Raw genomic sequence first — 17,272 nt, 5'->3', positions numbered from 1 at the left:
ATAGTGCTGTGCATGCCTGTATAATCTTCACCTAGATTATTATTTAATTAACTTTTTTGATATTTGCTTTGTTTTTCTACTTCTCCCTTTCTTTGCCTTTTCCTCCTCCTTTCTCACCCTTCCTCTTTCCTTTCCTCCCTCCATTCTCTCCTCTGTTTTTCTCCTGATCCATTTGAAAGAAGGTTGCAAACATCATGGTACATCACTCCTGAATACTTTACCAGGCTTCTTAAGGGGAAGACCATGGTCCTGTAACTGGATTTTTCTTGTGTACTGCACAGATAAAAGTCAGTTTATTGAGACAGCATTATTGCAATAGAGAAAGAGTTTAATAAACACAGGGCTGGCTAAATGGGAGACTGAAGTTTTATTACTCAAATAAATTTCCCCCAAAATTTGGAGGCTAGGGTTTTTAAAGAATAATTTGGTGGGCAGGGGGCCAGGAAGTGGGGAATGCTGACTGGTTGGTTTGGGGATGAAATTATAGGTGCTTGAGGCAGGGTCTTCTTGCTACCTTCAGTTACTGGGTAAGATCACAGAACTAGTTGAGCCAGTTTACTGGTCTGGCTGCGTGACTCCTGAGCCGTAATTTCTAATGTTAGTTTTACAAATGCGGTCTGTTCCCCAGGCAAGGAGGAGGTTTGTTTTGGGAAGGGGCTATTATCATTGTTTTACAGTTAAAGTATAAATTAAATCGTCTTATAGTTAGCATGGCCTACACCCAGCAATGAACAGGGGCAGCTTGGAGGTTAAAAGCAAGATAAAGTTGTTTAGGTCAGATTTTTCTCAGTGTCATAATTTTTTTAATGGCCATTTCATTCCTGCAAAAAAGTACAATACCATCGTTACACTCCAAGGAAAACTGACAGCAACCTAACAGTTTCATCTCATGTCTTGTCCATATTTAAGTTTGTCCCTCAGAGTCTTTTTTTTTTTTTTTTACTGTTTTTTAATCCCATCTGTGGCCCAAAGTTACACAGTGTCTTTGATTATGTCTCTTTATTGTCTTGCCCTCTTTCATATTTCATTTCATTAATTTTCGGGAGAGTTCACTGCAGTTGATTTGTAGAATGTGGCACATTCTAGATAGAAAGTGTCAACGTTGGTTCAGTAAAGGCACTTATGAAGTGATTCCAAGGATGAGGGTTGTAGGTGATAATTTGCAATATCACTCTCAGAACTCACTGGAAACTCTTTGCTTACTATTATCGGTTTATCATAAAGGATACAGCTTGAGAGGAACCCAATGGAGGAGATGCATAGGGCAAGGTTTTGGGGAGGGGTGCAGAGCTTCCATGCCCTCTCCAGATGCCCCACCCTTCAAAACCTCCATGTGTTCACCAACCCACAAGTCCTCTGAGCCTTGCCCTTGGGTTTTTATAAGGCCTGACTAGGTAGGCATGATCGATCCTATCAGTCTGCCATTAGTTACCAAGTCATTCTTCAGTCCCTCTCCCCTTTGGAGGGTGGGCGTGGGGCTGAAAGTTCCAACTCCTTAACCACATGGTTGGATCCTCTGGCCATCTGCTCCCATCCTCCAAGAGTCGTCTCATTAGCATAAACTCAGGTGTGATTGAAAGGAGCTTGTTATGAATAACAAAAGATGCTCCTCTCGCAACAGTCATTTCTGTGATATTCTTGCCAAAAATGTACAACCTGAATATAATCATGAGGAAATATCAGACAAACCAAATTGAAAGACAATCTACAAAATAAATGGCTTCTTCTCGTCAAACATGTCAAGGTCAGGAAACACAAGAGTTGAGCAACTTATGTAGATCAAAGGAAACTAAAGACACATGACAACTAAATGCAGCGTGTGGTCCTGGTTTAGATCCTGGACCAGCAGAAAAATGTTTTTCTTTTGTATTAAGGGTCAGAAGTGGGACAATTGGTAAGATTTGAATAAGGTCTGTAGATTACGTGATAGCAATGTCAGCATTGTTAGGCTTGTCTGATTTTGATCCTTGTACTGTGATTATAGAAGAGATATACTTTGCTTTTAGGAGATGTACACTGACATATTTAGAAGTAAAATGACATCTTGTCTGCAACTTACCTTCATATGTTTCAGAAAGAAAATTATGTATCTGTGTGTAAATAGAAAAAAATAGTGACAAAGCAAATAAATGTGATAAGATGTTATTTGTAGAACCTGCATATATAGTAATTCTGTTTACTGTTTTTTACATTTTGAAATTATTTCAAAATAAAAAATTTAAAAAATAGGGAAGAGCAAGTACCCCCACTCTTCACTAATATTTAAAGAATAAAAACAGAGATGCACTTGGGATTTTGAACTTAGATATTACTTCTCTGGCTAATTCTGAAGGATAGGCAGGTTTAAAAACTTGCTTTATGAAGGGCAGAAAAGGTAAGACAATGTACTGTCTTGTTTGGTAACTGCTTAATTATTCAAATATGAATATTTTTTTCCTGTGCTGATTGTGAACTTTTGTTAAGATAGAGAAACTTCGAAGCAAAAATGTAATTCGGTTAAAGTGAATTTCGAAATCCTCATGAAATAAGAGTGCTTTTGGCCTCTGTTTGATCCTGGCAGCATGTCTAGCTGATGTCTGGGCAGTGTTTTGGAACCAGCAGGCAGTCAGGGGAAGGCCACTCCTAGGGGCCTCTTCTCTGTGGCCTGGTCGTGATTTCCCGTACAGATGGGACCTGGTGAACTCTGCCGGAGGTCATCCATGACTCCCAGTCCACACCTCCCAGTCATAATTTTTACGAGTATGTGATTAATAATATCCTTGAAGTTGTAAACTAACTCTCAAAGAATACCTCTACTGTCCCCGTACTATTTAAACAAGGATCTGTTCAAATAGTGTTGTCTTTCCTGGGATGTGAAAGAAAGAAACTAAAAGCAAAATGATAACTTTCAGTTCTGTGTGATACTGTTTAGTGCTTCAGTGATTCTTCCCATCTATCTGATCTTTTGAGCTCTTAGATATAAAATAATTTTCTGATTATTACCCTCTTTTGGCTTTAGGATTAATTAATGGACAGTAGTTTTGGGAACAGTTAGTTGAGGCATAGATGTTTGTTGTCTGCCATGAGCCATTATCTCACCATATTGGCCTTAGGAAGTTAAAAAAGATAACGATTTAGTTTTGCATAGTCATATATAGTATTTTATTTAGAAAACATTAAAGAGAAAATGGTTTTGTGTTTTTATTTTATTCTTTTTTTTTTTTTTTGAGACGGAGTCTCGCTCTGCCGCCCAGGCTGGAGTGCAGTGGCTGGATCTCAGCTCACTGCAAGCTCCGCCTCCTGGGTTTACGCCATTCTCCTGCCTCAGCCTCCCGAGTAGCTGGGACTACAGGCGCCCGCCACCTTGCCCGGCTAGTTTTTTGTATTTTTTAGTAGAGACGGGGTTTCACCGTGTTAGCCAGGATGGTCTCGATCTCCTGACCTCGTGATCCGCCCGTCTCGGCCTCCCAAAGTGCTGGGATTACAGGCTTGAGCCACCGCGCCCGGCCGTATTTTATTCTTAAAACATCATTTAGTGAGGTGAAAGTCTGTATTTTTATGCTGTATTTACTATTCAAGTAGAAAGATTTTTAAAAATTCCATGCTTCATTTATGTGCTTGATGGCTCTGTTCTTTGATATCTAAAATGTAAATTAATATTTGCTTTCAATTCCTTTGAGTTACATTTTTCTCAAATCGACACCTATTTTTCAGCTTTGGATACAGAGGACAAATACAACATGTCATTTATCCTGTGAAACTGCAAGCATGTTAACTTTCTGAATATTATCAGTCACAAATTTGGGGCATCAGAAAATAATCTCTTTTTCGTTCAAATTATCATTAACTATTTCTGAAAGCTATATTGTATTTTAGTGATGACAGAGTTTGGTTCCAACTATTTTAACATTGGCCACACAGGGAGCTAAAAAATTTATACCAGCAATAGGCTGTAACATGAAAGCCAGTAAAGTTAAATATGAAATATTAAGTATATATTTGAACAGTATTACTTCTTTCTTTCTTTTTTCTTTTTATTTTGACATGGAGTCTCACTCTGTCACCCAGGCTGGAGTGCTGTGGCACAGTCTTGGCTCACTGCAGCCCCTGCCTTCCAGGTTCAAGCAATTCTCCTGCCTCAGCCTCCCAAGTAGCTGGGACTACAGGGGTGCGCCAGCCACAACACCCAGCTAATTTTTGTATTTTTATTAGAGACTGGGTTTCACCACGTTGGTCAGGCGAGGCTCAACTCCTGACCTCAAGTGATCCACCCGCCTCGGCCTCCCAAAATGAACTGTACTATTTCTACTTAACGAGGGGAGGGAAGTTCAAAAATCCTGAGACTCCTGCTACCTTACCTACTGTTTTGCAAAAACACTTGTAAATTGAAATATTCTGAATTATTAATTTGTACTTAAGATCAACTTTTTTGGTAAATTAAATTGTTGATGTACCTTGGTCTAATAACTTTCATCCCTTTCAGTCCCTCCCTTAGAGTCTTATTTTTTCCAGAACTTGATTTATTGTAATATATGAATGATTTGCATATTGCTGGTTTTATTTCACATTTCTCGGTCTCACCCTGTTTTGGATTCCTTCACATATGGGGGATGTTCCCCCCATAACTAGAAGCGTCTGTTTTCTGATGTGTACCATCGAATCTGCCTGCTTTTCTGAACCTTAATCATTCAGACGTCATCTCACAGGCATTGCAAATTTAACTTGTCCATGAATCTGCTATTTTTCTCTCAACCTGTTTCTTCTCTGCAAATGGCAACTTCTCTCATGTTGCAGAGCCACAACTTTGGGTGATGTGCTCATCTCCCCATTCTTTGTAGTTGTTGTTGTTGTTTTGAGACAGGGTCTCACTCTGTCACCCAGGCTGGAATGCAGTGGTGGGCCCAGGGTTCACTGCAGCCTTGACTTCCAGGGTTCAGCTGATCCTCCCACCTCAACCTCCCTGGTAGCTGGGACTACAGGCACACACCAGCACACCCAGCTAATTTTTTGTATTTATTGTAGAGATGGGATTTTGCCATGTTGCCTAGGCTGGTCTTGAACTCCTGACCTCAAGTGATCCACCTGCCTTGTCTCCCAAAATGTTGCACTTACAGGCATGAGCCACTGCACCTGGCCCTCATCTCCCCATTCTTGCCATCAGTCCCTGCCTGCCTCCTGAATATCCCTCAAGTCCAGCTACTTCTCCCATCTGTATTGTCAGTGTCCTAGCTGTGGACCTCAGCCTTGCCATTTTTCAGCATATCTCTGCAATTGTCCCCTGAGGAATTTTTCAATCTTCCTTCTTGCCCTTCCCCAGTCCCTTTTCCGTATAACAGCCTAAGTGATTCTGGATTGCGTAAATCTAGTCATACCTGCCCTGCTTCCCATTCTAGTTGCTCTGATGGGAATGTGAAATCTGTGCATGGCCTATCACACCCTGAATGCCTTTTGGCCTTTTCACTGCACTCAGCACCATTCTCTCCTTTGCTCATACTCAGACCATGGTGTTTTCCTTTCATTCCTCTCCACAGGAATACCTGGTGGTAATCATTTGCTTTTTACCACAGTGAAATCTCTCTCTGTCTCTCTCTCTCTCTCTTTTGTAACCAGAGATAGGACCTCTCTGTGTTGCCTAGGCTGGAGTGCAGTGGCACTATTATAGCTCACCGCAGCCTTGAACTCCTGGATTCAAGTGATCCCCCTGCCTCTGACTCCTGAGTAGCTGGGACTACAGGTGTGCCACCATACCCAGCTAATTTTTAAATTTTTTGTAGAGGTAGGGTCTTACTACGTTGTCCAGGCTGGTCACAAACTCCTGGCCTCAAGCAGTCCTCCTGCCTCAGCCTCCCAAAGGGCTGGGATTACAGGTGTGAGCTTAATTCCTAATGTTACCATAACCTTAGCTACTCATCTTTGGGTCCTTCTCATCTTTCTGTTTTCCTTCCCAGTCAGGAAAATCTGTGTAAGTCTCAAATGTTTTCCTCTTCCTGAAACACCAAAGCTGTCATTTCCTACGCAGGTGAACCTTTCTGGCGAGTAATACTTCTTTTCTTTTTCAAAAGCACTCTAGTTTGTCTCTTTGTGAAACATGATCAAGGGATTAATTTCCCATGTTTTATTTAGCCTGATCTCTTTCAAAGAGCTTTTTATGTTTTTGCCTACCTAATTGTTCTTTCTAAGCATACTAGCATATTGCCTTCAGTTGCTCTTCATTTTCATCTATCCAAAAGCAACACCACATTTTGTCAATGATTTCTTAGGTATATTGATGTCATTAGAAATTTCAGATGCCTTCTACTATGTTTCTCATTAAAAAAAAAAAAAAAAAAAAAAAACTTACTAAAGCCCTCCGAAACATCAGTTATTGTATATGGACCAAGTAAATCATTACCCACAGGAGAAGCATGAAATAGCTGTGTGTTTCTCATGGGCATGTGCTATAGAAGATCTGCTTGTGTGTGTGTGTGTACATAAAGCGATCTATAAGGTATCTATATGTATGTAGTGAATGATATGATCGATTCTGATATATGTAACTTTTTCTATGGAATATTCATGTATCTAAAGGAATAGGATTAATTTGAATTTGTGAAAGTTTTCTAAATGTTTTGAGGTAGTTTTGATAAATTGAGATTAGCTTTTATAAAATTTAGATATATAGCATCTGTTGAATCAGGAACAGAAATGCTCAGGATTTTCCATATGGTTGTGGATATGGTCTAGTATAAAAGAGATACATAGGAAAATGCCTGGGCAGGTATACATGTTAAGCTGTTACCATTGGCTAGCTTAGAGATGGAAAGTCATATTGAAAAGGTGTGCCTTGCTCACTCAGACACATGCACTAGGGTATAGGATAACCTGCTGTAACAAAGATTTATAAATCCAGTGGGATAAATAAGAGACACATTTATTTATCTCTCATGTAACTGTCTGGTCCATGCTGCTAGGAGGGCAAGTCAGCCTCATGAGGTCATTCAAAGATACACACACCCATCCTGATGTGCCACTCCATTTGAATTGCCAAAACTGAGTTTCTGCCATGTTGGAAACCCATAATAGGAGGAGAAGAAAGGAAGCCCAAGCAAGCAATTTTAAAATAAGTGAGTGAGTCAGAAGTTGCGTACCTCACTTTAGCTTACCTTCCTTTTTCTAGGAATTAGTTTGTCATGCCTAGCTACAAGCTAGATGGGAAAGTAGAGTCTGCATCTGGGTGTCTTTTGCTCAGCCAAAACTCTATTACTGTGGAAAAATGAAAAGCAGGTTTTATAAGAAACTAGCAGTCTGTCACAATAAACCTCTACATCTTAAAAATTGTTTATATATAATTATATATATGTAACTATTGTGATGTATAATGTACTAAACATTAGGTAAACTATTCAGTCTCTCTGGATTACAATTTTCTTTTTTTTTTTCTGTTTTTTTAAAATTTTTTATTTTTTTCTTTTAGAGGTAGGGTCTTTCTCTGTTGCCCAGACTTGGGTACAGTGGTGCAATCATAGCTTACTATAACCTCGATGTCCTGGGCTCAAGTGATCCTCCTGCCTCAGCCTCCCAAGTACCTGGGACTGTAGGCGTATGACACCATTCCCAGCTAATTTTCTGTTTTTATTTTTTGTAGAGACAGGGCCTTACTATGTTGCCCAGGCTGGTCTTAAACTCCTGACCTCAAGTGATCTCTCACCTTGGCCTCCCAAAGTGCTGGAGTTAAAGATGTGAGCCACTGCACCCAGCACAGTTTTCTCATTTTTAAGGTCCCATTTATCTTTGTAGTTTACTTATTCTATTATTAGTTGCGCAGTTTGCCAAGAGCAGGTACCAGATTGTGTGCTCTCATTTTCCTTCCAATGATATCTAATTGCTGCATGAGTAATAGGTGTAGAATAAATATTGATGGATATAGATAGGTTTGCTCAGATTAAACGGCTAGATAGTAAATGTTTTAGACTTTGTGGGATACAAGGTTTGTGTTACAATTGCTTGACTCTACTGTTAACGACATGAAAACAGCCATATGTAAACAAACCAGGCTGTCTGTGTTCTAGTAAAACTTTATTTACAAAATAGATAGAAGGCTAGATTTGGCCTTCAGGCCGTATTTTGCCAACCATTGTGTTATAGGAAAGTTACACCTTCCAAATAGATATAGGTGTAAACTTAGATTTCAGGAGCTTTTTTTTTTTTTTTTGAGATGGAGTCTCACTCTGTCACCCAGGCTGGAGTACAATGGCGTGGTCTCAGCTCACTACAACCTCTGCCTTCCGGGTTCAAGCGATTCTCCTGCCTCAGCTTCCCGAGTAGTGGGATTACAGGTGCCTGCCACCACACCTGGCTAATTATTGTGTTTTTAAAAGAGACGAGGTTTCACCATATTGGCCAGGCTGGTCTCAAACTGCTGACCTCGTGATCTGCCCTCGGTCTCCCAGAGTGCTGAGATTATAGGTATGAGCCACTGTGCCTGACCAGGAGCTCCATTCTTAACAGAAAACAAAACTGGAAGTTAGGTAGGGTCAGTGCTGAAGCTTAGGATGCAGGAAAACTTATGTCTCATGTTTCATTAATTACATTTTGTCTCATGTTCTTTGTTTATTCCCATATAACAGGATAGTAATATTCTCTTTTGAGAGCCTGGCATTGCATTAAGCATTATCTCATTTATACCTGATAACAATTATGCATAATAGGTTCTATTATTGTTATCAGTTTACAAATGAGGAAACTAAAGCTTTGAGAGGTTAACTAACTTACCTCAGGTAAGAGGTAGACCTGGTATTTGAACTTGACTATCTGATTCTTTCCTTACTTTATGGTTATTGTTGCAAAAGTGGGGATTCTGTGCGACTTTAATAGTAAGATCAGAATCATAATTTGTAGGTTTCTTATGCAGCGTAATGGTACAGATTAGAACCATACAAAAGTGGACTAAAGAAATAGGAAGGAATGAACAAACCTCTGTTTACTTTGACTTCAGCTGTCATGCTGCAGTCACCTGCTCTTCTGGTGGAAGCCTGATGTAATTCCTGCCTTCCCTGAATGTGACATGCTTCCTCCCATTTCCTTTCATTCCTGTGTAACATCTTTGTAATCTGGATGACCAAGATTAGACACTTCATTCTTCATAAAGCCTTCCTGCATCCTAGAACTCTCCCAACACTATTAGTATCCTCTTGTGGCAGTTACCTATTTTGATTTTACAGTTGACCCTTGAACAACACTGGTTTGAACTATGCAAGTCCATTTATCCTGGATTTTTTTTTCAATAAATATATTCTAAAATTATTTGAAGATTTGTGACCATTTGAAAAAGCTTTCAGACAAACCATATAGCCTAGAAATACCAAAGAAAGAAAAAGAAATGTCATGAATACATAAAATATAGAGAGATACTACTAGTCTGTTTCATCATTTGCTATTATAAAATATACAGAAATCTATTATAAAAGTTAACATTTATCAAAACTGACACAGAGACCATACATGGTGCCATTCAAAGCAGAGAGAAATGTACATAAACAGTAAAGACACAGCATGAAATCATAACCACATTAAGCTTCACTGTAATACATACTGTACTACTGTATAGTTTCAGAGCCACCTACTGTTGCTATTGGAGTGAGCTCAAGTGTTGCGAGTATCTGCTTAAAACACCGTGCGATGCTGATCACCGCCGTATGATCAGTTCTCTCTCCAGTAAATTGCATATGGCAGTAAAAAGTCATCGCTTATGGTTCTGGCGTATTTTTCATCATGTTTAGTGCAAACCATAAACCTTGAATAACACCATGGAATCCATACAAAGTGCTACTAGTAATGCTGGAGGTCCTCCCAAGAAGCAGAGAAAAGTCAAGACATTATAAGAAAAAGTTGAATAACTTGATAATGTTTGGTAGCTTGAGGTCTCCAGATGTAGTTTCCTGTCATTTCAAGATAAATGAATCCCATGTAAGGACCATTGTAAAAGAAAACAAAATGAAATTCATGAAGCACTTGCTGCATCTACACCAGCAGGTGTGAAAATCTTGCACTTTTTGTGAAACACCTTTCATTTCATATTGAAGATGCAGCTTTTATGTGCGTGGAGGATTGCTATAAGAAAGGCATTCCCATAGGCTTGAATGTGACTGTCTATGGGAAGAGTGAAGTTGTTATATGGCAACTTGAAGCAAAAGGAAGGTGGAGGGATATGAAGCTGGATAATGTATTGCCAACCAAGAAGGGTTTGATAATTTTAGGAAGAGATTTGGCTTTAAAATGTGAATACAAAATGTGAAGGGGAAGCTGCTTCTGCCAACCAAGAGGCAGCAGATGAGTTCCAAGACACCGTTAAGAAAATCATTGAAGAGAAAGGATATCTGCTGAACAGGTTTTTAATGCAGACGCAAGTGCCTTATTCTGGGGGGAAGAAAAGCCACAGGGAACATTTCTTAGTAAGGAAAAGAAGCAAGCATGAGGAGTTAAGACAGTGAGGAATAGGCTAACTCTGTCTGTTCTGTGCAAAGGCAGTCAGGTTTATGATCTGCACTTATCTATGAAGCTGCTCATCTAGCCTTGAAGGAAAATGATGCACACCAGCTGCCAGTCTTCTGGTTGTACAACAAGAAGGCCTGGACCATGAGAACCCTTTTTATGGATTGATTCCATTAATGCTTTGTCCCTAAAGTCCAGAAGTGCCTTGCCAGTAAGAGACTGTCTTCTAAAGTTCTTTTGACATGGACAGTGCCCCAGCCACCCAGAACACATGTTTAACATCGAAGGCGTCGAAGTGGCCTGCTTCTCCCCAAACCCAACAAGTCTAATTCAGCCTCTAGCTCAGGGTATTGTAAGGACCTTTCAGGCTCATTATCCACAGTGCTATATGGAAAGGATCATTGACACTGTGGAAGAGAAAAAGTCTGGAAAGATTACACCACTGAAGATGCATTGTTGTCATATAAAAAGCTGTGAAAGCCATCAAGCCCAAAATTTTTGCTGGAGAAAACTTTGTCTGGATGTTGTGCATGACTTCACAGGATTTATGAAAGAGGCAACCAAGGAAATCATGAAAGAGCTTGTGGATTTGACATGAAAGGTGGAGTGGGGGGTGGGGTGGTGAAGGGTTTTAAGGTGCGGATCGTAGACGAATCCAAGAGTGAATAGACACTACACCCAAGGAATTAACAGAAAATGACTTGATGCAGATAAATGCTTCCGAATCAGTGCCAGAGGATGAGGAAGAAGACATAGAAGAATCAATGCCAGAAAACAGGATCACATCAGAGTGTGGCAGAAGGATTCTGATTATTAAAGACTGCTGTTGACTTATTTTATGACATGGACCCTTCTGTGATACTGGCAGTAAAACTAACACAAACAGTGAAAGAAGGATTGAACTCATATAGAAACATTTTTAGACAAATGAAAAAGCAAAAGCAGAGAAAAATTACAAAGTATTTTCATAAAGTTATGCCGAGTGTGCCGCCTCTCCTACCTCCCCTTCCACCTCCTCCAACCCCTGAGACAGCAAGACCAGCCTCTCCTCTTCCTCCTTCTCCTCAGTCTACTCAAGGTGAAGAGGAGGAGGAAGACTATTACGATGATCCACTTCCACTTGATGAATAGTAAATATATTTTCTCTTATGATTTGCTTCATAACATTTGCTTTATTGCAAGACTACAGTATTTAATATATATAATGTACGAAATGTGTAATTGACTATTTTCAGCATGGGTTTCAGTCAACAGTATGTTATTAGTGTTTACTTTTTTGGGGGCATCAAAAGTTACATGTGGATTTTTGTATGTGCAGGAGGTCTGCACCCCTAACCCTCATGTTATTCAGTCATCACCTGTACTTTGAAATTGTCATTGTGTACTAGGCTCAATTTTTTTCTACTAGATTACATACATCTTTTAAAAAATGACTTATTGAGGCATACTTGACATAACAAATTTCTAATATTCAAAGTATTCAATTTTATGAGTTTTGACATACATATCCACCTGTGAAACCGTTACTACAGCCATGGTGTTGAACGCTTCTTTCACCTCCAGGAGCTTCCTTATGGTCTTTGCCATTTACCCTCCCTCTACCCCTTTCCCAGTGTAATCGCATGATCTGCTTTCTGTCGCTGTAGGCTCATTTGCATGTCCTAAAATTTTGTATTAATGGAATTATACATTTTATGCATTATTTTTGGTCTTGCTTTTTAAACTCAGCATAATTATTTTTAGATTCATCCTTGTTATTTCATATGTTATTGACTCTTTTTGTGTATATGTGGAATAGAAGTCCATTGTATGGACAAACCCACTTTTGTTAATTCATTTGCCTGTTGATGGAGATTTAATTGCTTCTAGGTTTTGATTATAGTAAATAAAGCTGCTATTAAACTTGGTATGTAAGTCTTTGTATAGACACATGTTTTTATTTAACTTGACTTAATACACAGGAGTGAGTTGTCTGAATCAGTGAGTATATGTTTAACTTTTCCAGAAACTACCAAACTGTTCCAAAGTATGTGTATCGTTTTATGTTGCCACCACAGTGTGACAATTCTCCTTGCTCCATATCCTGACTGGCACTTGCTGTTGTCTTGCCTTTTCACTTTGGCCATGTAAATTGGTATATTGGTGGCAGCTCGTTGTATTTCTTTAACAATAATGATGTTGAACAATTTTTCCTATGCTCAGTGGACATGTTGACTGTTTTTTTTTTTTTTTTTACTTGGTTTGTTTTTTGTCTTATAATTGTGTTGTAAGTATCCTTTATATATTTGTAGATACAACTCCCTTGTTCAATATATGTCCTGTGGGCCAGAATTGGTGGCTTATGCCTGTAATCCTAGTACTTTGGGAGGCCAAGGTGGGTGGATCACTTGAGCCCAGGAGTTCGAGACCAGCCTGGGCAACATAGCAAAAATGTGTCTCTACAAAAAAATATAAAAATTAGCTGGGCGGCCGGGTGCCGTGGCTCATGCCTGTAATCCTAGCACTTCAGGAGGCCAAGGCAGGCAGATCACGAGGTCAGGAGATAGAGACCAACCTGGCCAACATGGTGAAAACCCGTCTCTAGTAAAAATACAAAAATTAGCTGGGTGTAGTGGCGTGTTCCTGTAATCCCAGCTACTCAGGAGGCTGAGGCAGGAGAATCGCTTGAACCCGGGAGGCAGAGGTTGCAGCGAGTGGAGATTGTGCCATTGCACTCTAGCCTGGCAGCAGAGCGAGACTCCATCTCAAAGAAAAGAAAACAAAACAAAACAAATTAGCTGGGCGTGGTGGCATACACCTGTGGTCCCAGCTAGTTGGGAGACTGAGACAGGAGGATCCCTGAGCCTGGGAGGTTGAAGCTTCAGTGAGCCAAGATTGCACTACTGCACTCTGACCTAGGCGATAGAGTGAGACCCTGTCTCGAAAAATATTTATATATAGTAATAATAATATATTTAATGTGAATATTTTCTCTCAGGCTATAGTTTGCCATTTTATTTTCTTAATTGCCTCTTTTGGGGAGCAGACTTTAAGTTTGATGATGTACAGTTTGTCAATATTTTTATAGTTCATGGTTTTTGTATACTAAGAATCTGTTGCCCACCTTAAGGTAACAGATTTTTCCTCCATATTTTCTATTATAGTTATTAAAATAGTTTTAGGTTTGTGATTCATTTGGAGTTAATTTTTTGTCTGTGTTGTTAGGTGTTAGGGTTGAGGTTAATTTTTTTTTTTTTTTTTTTTTTTTTTTGAGATGGTGTCTAGCTCTTTCACTGAGGCTGGAGTGCAGTGGTGCGATCTTGACTCACTGCAACTTCCACCTCCAGGGTTCAAGTGATTCTCCTGCCTCAGCCTCCCAAGTAGCTGGGATTACAGGCACCTGCTACCACACCCAGCTAATTTTTGTGGTTTTAGTAGAGATGGGGTTTCACTGTGTTGGCCAGGCTGGTCTTGAACTCCTTACCTCATGATCTGCCTGCCTCGGCCTCCCAAAGTGCTGGGATTACAATTGTGAGCTACCGTGCCTGGCTTTTTTTTTTTTTTTTTTTTTTTTTTTTGGTCCAAATGGTTAGCTGGTTGTTCTAGTACCATTTATTGAAACAACATTTATTAGGTTGGTGCAAACATAATTGCTGTTTTTGCATTGCTGAAATTTGCTGTTTGATATTGAAATACATTCTTGAATAGATGTGGTTATGTTATACATCATTTTAATGTACATTTCTTGCTTTGTTTTTTTTTTTTGCTAATGACTTATTACTTGCTGTTTATTTTATATTTAGAGTATGGAAATGATGTTAGACAAAAAGCAAATCTGAGCAGTTTTCTTATTTGAGTTCAAAATGGGACGTAAAGAGCAGAGACAACTTTGCACGTCAGCAACGCATTTGGCCCAGGAACTGCTGATGAACATACAGTGCAGTGATGGTTCAAGAAGTTCTGCGAAGGAGATGAGAACCTTGAAGATGAGGAGCTTAGTGGCCAGCCTTCGGAAGTTGATAGCAACCAATTGAGAGCAGTGGTCGAAGCTGATCCTTTTATAACTACATGAGAAGTTGCTGAAGAACTTAGTGTCAACCATTCTATGGTCATTTGGCATTTGAAGCAAATTGGAAAGATGAAAAAGCTCCACAAGTGGGTGCCTCATGAGCTGACTGAAAATTTAAAAAATCGTCATTTTGAGGTGTAGTCTTTTCCTATTCTACACAGCAATGAACCATTTTTTGGATTGTGACGTGTGAGGAAAAGTGGATTTTATATGACAGCCAGTGATCATCAGCTCAATGACTGGACCAAGAGGAAGCTCCAAACCACTTCCCAAAGTCAAACTTGCACCAAAAGAAGGTCATGGTCACTGTTTGGTGGTCTGTTGTTGGTCTGATCCACTACAGCTTTCTGAACCCTGGTGAAACCATTACATCTGAGAAGTATGCTCAGCAAATCTATGAGATACACCCAAAACTGCAATGCCTGCAGCTGGTGTTGGTCAATGGAAAGGGCCCATGTTTTCTCCATGACAGCACCCAACTGCACGTTCCACAACCAATGCTTAAAATTTGAACGAGTTGGGCATGAAGTTTTGCCTCATCCGGCATATTCACCTGACCTCTTACCAACTGACCATGACTTCAAGCATCTCAATAACTTTTTGCAGGGAAAATGCTTCCACAACCAGCAGGATGCAAAAAATGCTCTCCAAGAGTCCGCCAAATCCCAAAGCATGGATTTTTACGCTACAGGAATAAACAAACTTATTTCTTATTGAGAAAAAGGAGCTGATGTAATGGTTCCTATTTTGATTGATAAAAATGTGTTTCAGCCTGGTTTTGATGATTTAAAATTCATGGCCCCAAACCACAATTACTTTTGCACCACCCTAATATAGCCTGTTGACTTGACTTGGCAATACCAAGCTTCTTAAGTTTACATTTACTGTTTTATTGATACCACAAGTTCAGATATTTTTTGTTGTTAATAGAAGTCAAGGAAATAAGTAATCTTGAATGGTTTCTGCTAGGTCATAGAACAATGATGATAAATTTCTCCACATTATCAGAATTCCATTTTTCACTGATTCATTGTTCTTCAATTTGATATCATTTTACTTTTAGGTGTTACACATAATATTGCGTTACTTCGAGAGGTGATAATCAACTCACGCTTTGTAAAAGGAGACATCAGCACTAAATTTCTCTCTGATGTGTATCCTGATGGCTTCAAAGGTTTGTATGCAGTAAAAATATTTTAGTGTTTTAAAGCTGTTATTTTTATACTTTATTGTAATACATAATTTCATTGCATTTTGAAATTAAGGCCTTTTGGCTTATATTATACTTAATTAGCATTTTTAGAACATGCAAGACTGTTTACATTCGTAATTTTGAGTATTTATGGGTGACTCATGAGTGTGATAATCTGCAGTCTTGTGGAGGGCAGAATTCAACCATATGGAATGTTCTATGAGTCCAGTGTTTTGAAGCAAAACATGTAATTAGCCTACCTTTTTGGTTTCTGAAAATCAAATCAGATTTGTATTTTCTCCTGAGGTGAGTATATAAGGAACTCTTCTAAAGTGATTGTTAAAAGATATGTTTATGAAAATAGCACAGAATATTTCCAAAAACCAGATTCTAGTCCTGTTAATGAAAAGCTAGGAAGATGATGATTTTATTCTGAAAAATGAAATTTTGAATAAAGTAATGAGTGGAATGTGAAATTAACACTCCAAAGTTCTCAGCGAGCGTTTCCAGGTAGTAGAAAAATTGCTCATCAAGTGAGAGATAGAGAAAACCCTTTAGTGAGCATTCAAAATATAGTTAATATAAGATATATAGAAACAAGATTTAGATGAGACTTAATAGAAATGTTATTCAGGTGAAAGCCTCTACATACATTTTTAATGAGCTAGTGATGTATGAAGGTTAGATAGTCTGTCCCATATTTCAAGTGTTCTTTATATCCATTAAAGTGTTTTAATGTAAAATGACTCACATTCATGTTAGGAGCTATATATAGATTCAGGTCAAGTTGATGTTGTTGAGTTGTTGAATGCATTTATAAAGCAGTTTTCCACTCAGAATTTACAATACAGAGTTTTCGTAAGACTCAGCAGAGATAACTGATTTCAATATTCTTTTAAAACAGTAGTGTTATAGAGTTTTATCACTAGTATTAAGGCAAATGAAGAATGGCTCTGATTTGGGATCTTAAAACAAAAACTAATGATTTATTAGGTTGTTTTTCCTAAACTTCTGAATTTTTAAAAATACAAAATGAAATACAACCAGGATAGTAGTTTTATACTTTTGTGATTATTCTTTTAGTATTTGTTGGTTTAATGAGGCTAAGAACCCCTTAGGTTATTGCTTTTCATTTTATCCCTAGCACAAAACGTAATAGATACTAAGTATTTGTTGAATTAATGAAAAAAAGAAATCTTACCCATAGTATCGATGAGAAAGGATTACTTTGGATTTTTTTTTTGAGACGAAGTTTTGCTCTTTTGCCCAGGCTGGAGTGCAGTGGCACAATCTTGGCTTACTGCAACTCCGCCTTCCGGTTTCAAGCGATTCTCCTGCTGTAGCTTCCTGAGTAGTTGGGATTACAGGTGCATGTCACCACACCTGGCTAATTTTTGTATTTTTAGTAGAGACAGGGTTTCACCATGTTGGCTAGGCTTGAACTGGGTCTCCTGACCTTGTGATCTGCCTGACTTGGCCTCCCAAAGTGCTGGGATTACAGGCATGAGCCACTGTACCCGGCTGCTACTTTGGATGTTTTAAATCATTTATACATGTATCCAGATAACCAATTCTTTCTATTT

At 38.9% G+C, this 17,272-nt stretch overlaps 1 protein-coding gene across 4 annotated transcripts in view; it reads left to right on the top strand.

The window, feature by feature from the left end:
- The window catches only part of PCCA (propionyl-CoA carboxylase subunit alpha), a 450,132-nt gene that overhangs the window by 228,580 nt on the left and 204,280 nt on the right, over positions 1-17,272 (top strand). For all 4 annotated transcript variants that reach the window (XM_030921949.1, XM_030921950.1, XM_010368513.2 and 1 more), the window contains one exon: positions 15,561-15,671. In XM_030921949.1, coding sequence (XP_030777809.1) covers positions 15,561-15,671 — 111 coding nt within the window. The remainder of the gene's footprint in view (positions 1-15,560; positions 15,672-17,272) is intronic.

The sequence above is a fragment of the Rhinopithecus roxellana genome, chromosome 18 (assembly GCF_007565055.1).
Source record: "Rhinopithecus roxellana isolate Shanxi Qingling chromosome 18, ASM756505v1, whole genome shotgun sequence".
Lineage (NCBI taxonomy): Eukaryota > Metazoa > Chordata > Mammalia > Primates > Cercopithecidae > Rhinopithecus > Rhinopithecus roxellana.
This window is presented reverse-complemented; position numbering and strand designations above follow the sequence as displayed.